Below are 9,438 nucleotides of genomic sequence, written 5' to 3' on the forward strand. Positions count from 1 at the left end.
AGGGGCGGTGTTTTCCGGCTGCGGGCTGTCGAGCCTTGAGTCCCACCTGTGTCCCCACAGCCCCGTCACGAATCCCGGTCGGGTTCAGGGAGGGACCGCCTCGGCGTTGTGGGCCGGGTGTGGCTCGGCGGTGGAGGACTCTCAATTCCTGCTCCATCCCCGGCCGGGCCCCGGGGCGGTGAGTGATGCGGGGAAGGAGACCGCGGCGGTAGCCTGGGAGCTGTTGAGGGGCGTGGAGGGGACTCGCCCTCCGCCGCGATGTGCTCCCTGCCAGGTCCCCGCGCTCGCCTTTCGGAGCCCGCGGCGTTTGCTGAAGAGTGGGGAGAGGCGGCTGCGGCTTTCTGTGCCGTCGTCGGGAGAGCCCATCCTCTCGACCAATGTTCTTTCTCCTCCGAGGTGGTCTCCGGGCTTCAGCTCAGTGCCGTGACCCTGTGACCGCGGCGCCCTGATTAGGGCCTCGAGCACTGCCCGGGGAGGGCGGGAGGGACGGGTGTCGGCCCACCCGTGCCGTCATGTCCCTATTAATAACCCAGCGAACAAACTGGTGCTGCTGACAATGGCCCTTAGTCACAGCACCTCTGCGCCCTGGGGCCTGCGGGGTCACCTGTCGGGGTGGGGGTGGGGGCAGGAGACGGGGCGAGAAATAAGGTTTCTGGGACGGTGGCTGCGAACTCCCTCCCCGTCCGTCCCGCTGACTCCTGCAAGTGGGCATAGCAGTTGTGTTTCCGAATGGACGTAGAAGTAAAATTTATGCTCAAAACTTACTTCCTAATGACACTCTTTTAATCCAGAGAGATGAAATGTATCCCTGCGATGTTTAGGTCCTTAAAAATTCAGTACTTTATAATGACCAATACCAATGTGTGGAAATGTGTAAATATTTCCGTGAAAAGTGTGAGTGTCTTCTCGCACCCTGGTGCTTTGATGGGCGAGACAAAAAACCCAGGAAGAGTTAAGCTTCCTCACTCCGGTCTGGTCCATCCTCCACTGAAATGCAGAATTTTTTGTAGCAGGTTCATCTGGCTGACTTGTGTTTGTTTCTATTGGAAACTCTTTAAGCCACTCCCTCCCCCCAGAAAACCCCACAAAAGACCCCAAAACAAAACTAAAAAAAGCCCATTATATTTCTTTGTGACTCCTAATGCCTTACAACATATTGCTGAATAAATTACTGATCCATCCAGTAATCTGACCAACACCCTCCAAATAATTTTTTCTTGATACTGCTGTCAGTTTTATCAATGTGTTGATGATTGTTTTCAGGCCCCATGGGTGTGTGTGTGTGTGTGTGTGTGTGTGTGCTTATCTTCATTAAATTTTACTTTATTTTACAGCTTACCCAGGTCTTTTTAAATCTCATTTCTGATTCCATTAAACCTTGAAATAGAATGGTACGGGTCGTTGGCTTTGGGGTTCTGCGTAGTCTGTTCCTTGAAGTTGACACCAAATCTACAAGCCAGGAAAAGTCAGCTGCTCCATAACTAATACAAGTAGAATGAAGTCCACAATCTCCTAGGTTGCTGAGGAAAATGTCGCTGGAGAGCTTTTCACAAATCAAGTCATCCCCACATATTCTCTTTGTTTATCTGGTCCATCATGGACAAGTTAATCCTCAAAAAGCTCATGTTTCCAAAGACTGTGGATTCTGTAGATGTGTTTGGGAGCTCCAGGCCTCACTTCGTGATGTCGTGTTGGCCAAGGGAAGGATGATGTAGAAACAGAACAAGAAAAGCAACTCCTCCGTGGTTGACAGAATTACCTCATTGCTATTCTAGGCGGGGGGCGGGGGGTGAGGGGTGGGGAAAGTGGTCTCTTTGGGTACACTGGTGGCCACTGGGGCTGTCTTTTGGTTTTGAGACAATGATTAGAATGTCCAGAGAGCTTTTGATGCATACTGAGGTCTCTTGCTTTAGGAACTTATGACTCTCAATGATGTGGCTGAGGACTTCAGGGAAGAATGGGTTACCTGGACACCGCTTAGAGAATCCTCTTCAGGGGTACCACCCAGCACAGTTAGAAGAATGGGCTCTCAAAGGGTAAGGCTGCTACTCTCCTTTAGATTTCAGACTTAGATATTGTGAGACTGTCCAGGTCCGAGTGGTCTCTAGGGAGCCTGGTCTCTTAGAGCACCAGCTCTCTCTGAGAGTCTTTGTTGCCTCCCTTGTAGAAAAAGAATAACTCCCCCCCCCTTTTTTTTTGAATGACTTCCATTTTTATGGCACTTTATGGCTTGAAGATATCATTGATATTTATTGTCTTGTTAATATCTCACCACAGCTCTTTGATGTGGTTATTATTATCCCCCTCTTTCAGGTCAGGACCCTGAGACTCAAAGTTAAGTGGCAGAGGTGAGAGTCCAACCCAGGTCTTTGTGGCAAAGAGGGAGCTGTGTTTTCTCCTGTCGCTTCAAAAACAGACAAAACAAACCTCCAGTGCTTTTTCTAAAATACAACAGCTACCCCTTCTTGCTTTACTTCTTGAGTAGTATATGCCCCTTGAAAAAAAAGAGAGACAAAATGGAAACCGAAGTCCCACTCCATGCCATGACTGAAGAGTTACTATCCTTCCAGCATGGTTCTAAGGATGTATGTAATTAACAAAAGCAAAAGAAAAAAATTGGGCTCATACTTGTATGTTCAGTTGTGTATCTTACTTTTTTACATAGTGTATTGTGAATATATATTGACAACAATAGTTTTCTATACATTGCTTAAAATAACTACTTAGTAATTTATTTTTTTTAATGATTTTGTTTATTTATCAGAGAGAGGGGGGGAGAGCGAGCACAGGCAGACAGAATGGCAGGCAGAGGCAGAGGGAGAAGCAGGCTCCCTGCTGAGCAAGGAGCCCGATGTGGGACTCGATCCCAGGACGCTGGGATCATGACCTGAGCCACCCAGGCGTCCCATTACTTAGTAATTTATTGAATGGAATATGATAACTTGTTGAACTGTATACTTGACCATTTTTAAACCACTTTTTAGCTTGTACAATGGCAGTTTCGTGTGGCTTAGTCACATATGATTATTCCTTTGTTATGAGACAGGTCATTTCCAGATCTTCACCAGTATTGTGATGACCACCTCTTAGCTGTCTTTCTTTTTTAGGTCTTATTAATTAAAATATACTTAGTTAGTAATTAACTAATACATCTTTTGCACAACTTTTTTTTTAAGTTTCATTATTATGACTATTATTATTATTTTGTTGTTGTTGTTCTTGTTGTTATCTCTACCCCCAAGATGGGGCTCAAACTCACAACTGACATTAAGAATCACATGCTCTTTCAACTGGGCCAGCCAGGCGTCCCACAACTTTTTATTTTAACTTTTTTTATTTCCTTAGAATTCCCAGAATTTGGGGCGCCTGGGTGGCTCAGTGGGTTAAAGCCTCTGCCTTCGGGTCAGGTCATGATCCCAGGGTCCTAGTTTCAAGCCCTGAATCAGGTTCACTGCTTGGCAGGGAGCCTGCTTCCTCTCTCTCTCTGCCTGCCCCTCTGCCTACTTGAGATCTCTGTCTGTCAAATAAATAAGTAAAATCTTAAAAAAAAAAAAAAAAAAAAAGAATTCCCAGAATTAGAATTGCTGGATCAAAGAATAGATACATTTCTGAGGTATTTCATATTTTTGCCAAATGCCTTCCAAAAAGTGAATTATTTATTCCTGCAAGTGTTATATGAAAGTGTCCATTTCTTTACATTTTACCTATCCTGGTAGGTATTATAATTTAAGAGTCTGGGTTAAATAATTGTGACAGTGAACATTTATTGAGGACTTACACTTAATCTCCTATGAGATAGGTCTTATCATTATCCCTAGTCTACAGAGGAAGACCCTGAGACACAGAGAGTTTAAGTCACTTTCCTGAAGTCACACAGCTTGTAAGAGGAAGGGTTAAGATTGAAACTTCGGTAGTTTGCACTCTTTATCTCCATATTTTATGGTCTGTTTTTATTTGAATTTCTTTGATTAATGGTAAGGTTAAAGATTTTTCACATCTTTATAAAGATTTTCACATTTTTATACATTTATATGTATGTGTGTGTGCCTGTGTGTGTGTGTGTGTGTGTGTGTGTGTGAATTGCCTATTTGTATTCTTTGCCCATTTTTTTTTTCTTACAAGTGTTTGTCTTTTTCTCATGCATGACTGTATCTACTGCTGTCCTTCTGGGAAAAGTTTAAAGCCCAACATTATAGTTAACTTCCCTGATTCTTTCTAAGGGTGAGGTCATGGCAGCATTGTTGCTGATAAAATTATCTCTCTACATGGCTTTAGCCTTGTGCCTTCAGAGATGAATTATTGTGCTCACTCTGGACTTCCATCACCCAAGTCACCTTGTTTTGTTGTTGTTGTTATTGTTTTAATGGGAGGAAAGGGGCTATTTTCTCAGCGTCTTGGGGAAATCACCCTGTTTTATCACTCCATCATGGCAATCCTTCCAATGAGACCAACACACATTGGCTTAGCGTCTCCCTGGGCTTTCTCCTCCACTTAGGGAAGGAGAAGGGCTTGCCTTTTTGGTCAAGCATTGTGTGGTTGGCTCAGATTAATATCCTACATCCACCTTCCTTTATAGACTTGCCGGTACAGGTGTAATCTCCCAGCTGGAGCAGAAGGAAGAGCCGTGGGTGCTACCACTCCAAAATTTCGAGGCAAGGAAGATCGTAAGGGAAAGTCACACGGGTGAGATGTGGATATTACCCCATGGGAGGAAATCTAGCATTTCAGCCTTGGTTTCTTGTTTTTGTTTTTGTTGTTGTTGTTTTTGAAGATTTTGTTTTTATTTATTTGAAAGAAAGAGAGAGCATGGGAGATGGGGAGGGGCAGGGGGAGAGGGGGAAGCAGGCTCCCTGCTGAGCAGAGAGCCCGATGCAGGGCTCAATCCAGCAACCCTGTGATCATGACCTGAGCTAAAGGCAGATGCTTAACTGACTGAGCCACTCAGGGTGTCCCCCAGGATTCATCTTACAAAGGGTTTAGGAATTTATGTTTTCTGTAAGCTTAATGAACTTCAATAAGCTTTTCACAAGTGAGAGGTGCCTGGCTGGCTCAGTCAGTGGAGTGTGCAATTCTTGATCTCTGGGTTGTGAGTTTGAGCCACACATTGGATGTAGCGATTACTTAAAAATAAAATGTTTATAAAAAATTAAAAAGAAAACTTTTCCCAAAGTGAAAACTTTACACAAAGTCAAATTAAGTGTAGTCTGTTGCCAAAGCGCTAATCTCAGTCTTTCTTACTGCCTTCTGATGCTTTGTCCCGATAACTGGTTAACTTTGTTCCCCGTTACTTTCGTTCATTTTTCAGACTTTGAGAATCAGGTGACAAAACTCAATCAGGACATTTCAGAAATAGCAGAACGATGTGGAGCATCTTCAGAAAGGGCCAGTAAAGATATTTCTCATCCTCCTAGATGGGGAGGAAACTGGGAGAGGGACCTTGAATTCGAAGGGCAACATGGAACCCTACCAGGAGAGGGCCAACCGGAGCCCCTTCCACAGGAGGATTTAAACAAGCTGCTGGATGGATATGTGGGAAAGAAGCCTGTGTGTGCAGAATGTGGAAAAAGCTTCAACCAGAGCTCCTATCTCATAAGACACCTGAGAACCCATACTGGTGAGAGGCCTTATAAATGCATCGAGTGTGGGAAAGGCTTCAAACAGAGTTCAGACCTTGTCACCCATCGCAGAACGCACACAGGAGAGAAACCCTACCAGTGCAGTGGGTGTGAGAAAAAATTCAGCGACAGCTCTACGCTCATCAAACACCAGAGAACCCACACAGGTGAGAGACCCTATGAATGCCCAGAGTGTGGAAAGACCTTTGGGCGGAAGCCACACCTCATAATGCACCAAAGAACCCACACAGGAGAGAAGCCCTACACGTGTCTCGAATGCCATAAAAGCTTTAGTCGAAGCTCAAACTTCATTACCCATCAGAGGACCCACACGGGAGTGAAGCCTTATAGGTGTGGTGATTGTGGGGAAAGTTTTAGCCAGAGCTCAGACTTGGTTAAGCACCAACGAACCCACACAGGGGAACGGCCCTTTAAGTGCCCAGAGTGTGGGAAGGGCTTTAGAGATAGTTCTCACTTTGTAGCGCACATGAGTACTCACTCAGGAGAAAGGCCTTTCAGCTGTCCTGACTGCCACAAAAGTTTCAGTCAGAGCTCACACCTGGTCACGCACCAGAGGACACACACAGGGGAGAGGCCGTTCAAGTGTGACAGCTGTGAGAAGGGATTCGCCGACAGCTCTGCCCTCATAAAGCACCAACGGATCCACACGGGGGAAAGACCCTACAAATGTGGTGAGTGTGGGAAGAGCTTCAACCAGAGCTCCCATTTCATTACCCATCAACGGATCCACTTAGGAGACAGACCCTATCACTGTCCCGAGTGTGGCAAAACCTTCAATCAGCGTTCCCATTTTCTCACACACCAGAGAACACATACAGGAGAAAAACCTTTCCACTGCAATAGATGTGACAAGAGCTTCCGTCAGAAAGCGCATCTCTTATGCCATCAAAATACCCATTTGATCTCGGAAAATGGTCTGTAGTGGTTCTTCTGCCCTTTTTCAGATTTTCATTTCTGCTGCCTCCCGGTGCTTCATGTAGAGAAAGCCTGAACATGGACATCAGTGGCTCAAGCTGGGCCTTTTCCTACACTTTAATGGTGAGGATAAACCCATAGGCTGCAAATAATGTTCTGAATACAAAAGGCATTCCTTCAGTGTTTTTAACTGACCTTATGGAAACGTGAGTTTGGCGGTTGATGCTTGATTACGGAAAGAGGAGTGAGATACGTGGGGCCACATTATCACTATTAGTGATTAATATTTGAGCTCTTATAAGCCCTTAATACTAAATAACACCGGGTCCTTAAAAAGTCCTTTATTAGCCTTATGATTCACTAAGGAATTCATTAACACAGCCCTACAAGGTCAGAACTCGCGAGCAATTAGATTGCAGCTAGAGGATTTGGGCCGTGAACACAAAGATGTAATAAAGCAGAAAACACTCTCCCTATCCAGTGCCATGCAGACGTTAGTCACCAGATGTCTCATCGCCATGACAAGGCAGAATTCTCCTAGAGGATGTTTGTGGTCTTGTGACTTCAAGGCTGAAAGAATTTCAGAAGCTCTTTACACAGCAGGGTATGAGGTACTCCCACTGGAGCCTTGCTGCCATCGGAGGCATAGAAAATACCCCACATTCAACAAGCCAGAGGAGGCTGGAGAGGACTATAAAACTGTGGAAGCAAAACCGCTGAGAAGCTAAATATTACCAGGGTCGTTCCGGCATTTAGCTGAAGGAAACAGCTCCTGTTTCTAATCACCTGGTTCGTGGGCCCTGTGGTTTTAAGTTAACGCAAGCCTGATTTTTTTTAGATTAATCATTCTATGCACTAGCACATTCCTATATTTAGCAGAAATAAATTGAGGGAAGGCAGTGTGTTGGAAAGAACACTGACTGCATTGAGAAGGTGAGGTGTTTGAGCGCTGGCCCTGACACTTAATTTGGCCGGATTTTACCCCTCGGCCTCTACCTTACCTACCTCACAAGGTTGTTGTGAGGATCTAACGCGCGCGCACACACACAAGCACTTTGTTGTTAAATTATAAAGTCATGATGTCTGTAAAGTGCAGTTTTCTAGTATTGTTGGAAATGTCTTTCCTCCAAGGAACTCTGGTTAATATTTCTCCAGGTGCCCCCTTTTCTCTCATAATAACAGATTTCTTTCTTTACCTGTTGAAAGCCTAAGGCCCCAAATCGCCGAATGACGCATTGTGGGTCACACAGGGGACAGAAGAGCCAACATTTGGCAGCAGGTCCCCTCTACAACAGCACAGAACGGAGCAGTTCTGTGTCTCAGAAGTGAGACACTCCATGTAGGACTGGATGCCCCAGATTGTATGCATCAACCCATTTTGAATTTGGAAATGATGGAGGGATGTGGCCCAAGTTCCAGGGAGCTTTACGGGATCCTGTGCTGGGGAGTGAGAAGGGGAAGCACAGAGGCCGGTGCTTAAGGAGGGAGCTGGGTGTGTCACACTCGGACAGAAGAGCGATCTGAAGGTGTTCTTTCACGCCTTCCTGTGGCAGTACAAACTAAATTATTACGTGAGCCTTTTAACAAGAGTTCATTCTCTTTCATTATATGGAATCCTGTCTGAGAGCTGTAACCCAGCGGGATAGATAAAACTCAGCTGATAACCTCAGCTCTTTCTTTGAAAGAGTAATCAGATTTTAAAAATCTGCTTAACCCAGTGCAGTGGTTCCCAAAACGTGAGCCCAGACCCGTAGCATTAGTGTCACCTGCGAACTTGGTAGAAATGCACATTCTAAGTTCCCACCCCAGAGCTGCTGAATCAGAGACTAGGGGTGGAGCTCAGCAGTCCGTGTTTTAATAAGCCCTCCAGGCGATGTGACGTATGCTCTAATTTTGAGAACCACTGCTGTAAAAGGTGTCTCTTCTATTAAACATAGCCGCAATACTATTATTCTTGAAAAAAAATGAGCAGTGATTCACAGTATCATCAAATATTTCAGTCAACGTTCACATGTCCCTGGTTATCTTACGTTTTTTTGCTTTTGTCATTTTTAGTTTGTTTGAATCAAAATCCAAATAAGGTCTCCGTATCCATCTGTTGGTATGTTCCTTACATGTCTTGATCTGCTCCCCTCTTCCTCTGTCTCTGTTCTTATAACTTATTTGTTGAGGAAACCTGGTTGTCCTGTAGTGTTCCCCCAGCTCTGTGTTCCTCCACTTCCATCCTCTGGGGTCTTTTAACATGATCCTCTATCCTCAGCTCCCCCCTCTTTTTAAAAAACATATTTTATTTCTTTAACGTAGTCTCCACACCCAACATGGGGCTCAAACCCACAACCCCAAGATCAAGAGCCAAGAGGCAAGTGCCCCCCACCCCCGACTGCGCCAGCCACCCCTCCTCTGCTCTCCTAATATTGGTATTTGGATGTATAAACATGATCAGATTCAGATTCCGAGAGGTAAGAATACCCCATGATGATCTTGTGTCCTTCTACCGGGAAGTACATGGTATGATTTGATCTCATGATGTTGGTAGCCCTCATGCCATTTGTGTTTGCCAAATGGTGATGTTTTATTTCCATAGTTTATTCCTTCTTCATTTATTAGCTGAAATACTTCTATAAGGAGAACTCCCTCTTCCCAATTCTTTGGTTTGCCCAAACTAGTTTATATAGGAACGGCACACTAGGTGGGTGGTGGTGGTGGTGGTGGTCGTTTTTAAGATTTATTTATTTATTTGTTTGAGAGAGAGAGTGAGCAGAGGGAGAGGGAGACAGGCAGACTCCCTGCTGAGTGGGGAGCCCAACATGGGGCTCAAACTACCTGAGCCCAAATCAAGAGTCAGACACTTAGGGGCACCTGTGTGACTCAGTTGGTTAAGCATCTG

The 9,438-nt window shown here is 45.1% G+C and overlaps 1 protein-coding gene across 3 annotated transcripts; it reads left to right on the top strand.

Annotated features, from left to right (window-relative positions):
- Positions 1–7,641, top strand: ZNF774 (zinc finger protein 774). 3 transcript variants are annotated; one of them, XM_004763699.3, is made up of 4 exons: positions 1–178; positions 1,914–2,036; positions 4,577–4,683; positions 5,306–7,641. In XM_004763699.3, exons 2-4 carry the CDS (start codon positions 1,930–1,932, stop codon positions 6,556–6,558), a joined length of 1,467 nt encoding a protein of 488 aa, XP_004763756.1. In that variant the 5' UTR covers positions 1–178; positions 1,914–1,929; the 3' UTR covers positions 6,559–7,641. The 3 variants fall into 3 exon arrangements, with proteins under 3 accessions (XP_004763756.1, XP_004763754.1, XP_044923185.1); XM_045067250.1 differs by lacking the exon at positions 1–178 and adding an exon at positions 2,314–2,348 and having other exon boundaries at positions 1,954–2,036; XM_004763697.3 differs by having other exon boundaries at positions 1–2,036.
- The last annotated feature ends 1,797 nt before the right edge of the window (positions 7,642–9,438 follow it).

This window comes from Mustela putorius, unplaced genomic scaffold, assembly GCF_011764305.1.
Source record: "Mustela putorius furo isolate JIRA1106 unplaced genomic scaffold, ASM1176430v1.1 tig00003875_pilon_pilon_pilon, whole genome shotgun sequence".
Taxonomy (NCBI): Eukaryota; Metazoa; Chordata; class Mammalia; order Carnivora; family Mustelidae; genus Mustela; species Mustela putorius.

Bases quoted from the DNA above. Each gene is read 5' to 3' on its own strand.
- ZNF774 (XM_004763697.3), top strand. From the start codon at position 1,930: ATGATGTGGCTGAGGACTTCAGGGAAGAATGGGTTACCTGGACACCGC. The intron at 2,037-4,576 runs GTAAGGCTGCTA...CTTCCTTTATAG, and splicing joins GAAGAATGGGCTCTCAAAGG to ACTTGCCGGTACAGGTGTAA. The intron at 4,684-5,305 runs GTGAGATGTGGA...TTCATTTTTCAG, and splicing joins CGTAAGGGAAAGTCACACGG to ACTTTGAGAATCAGGTGACA.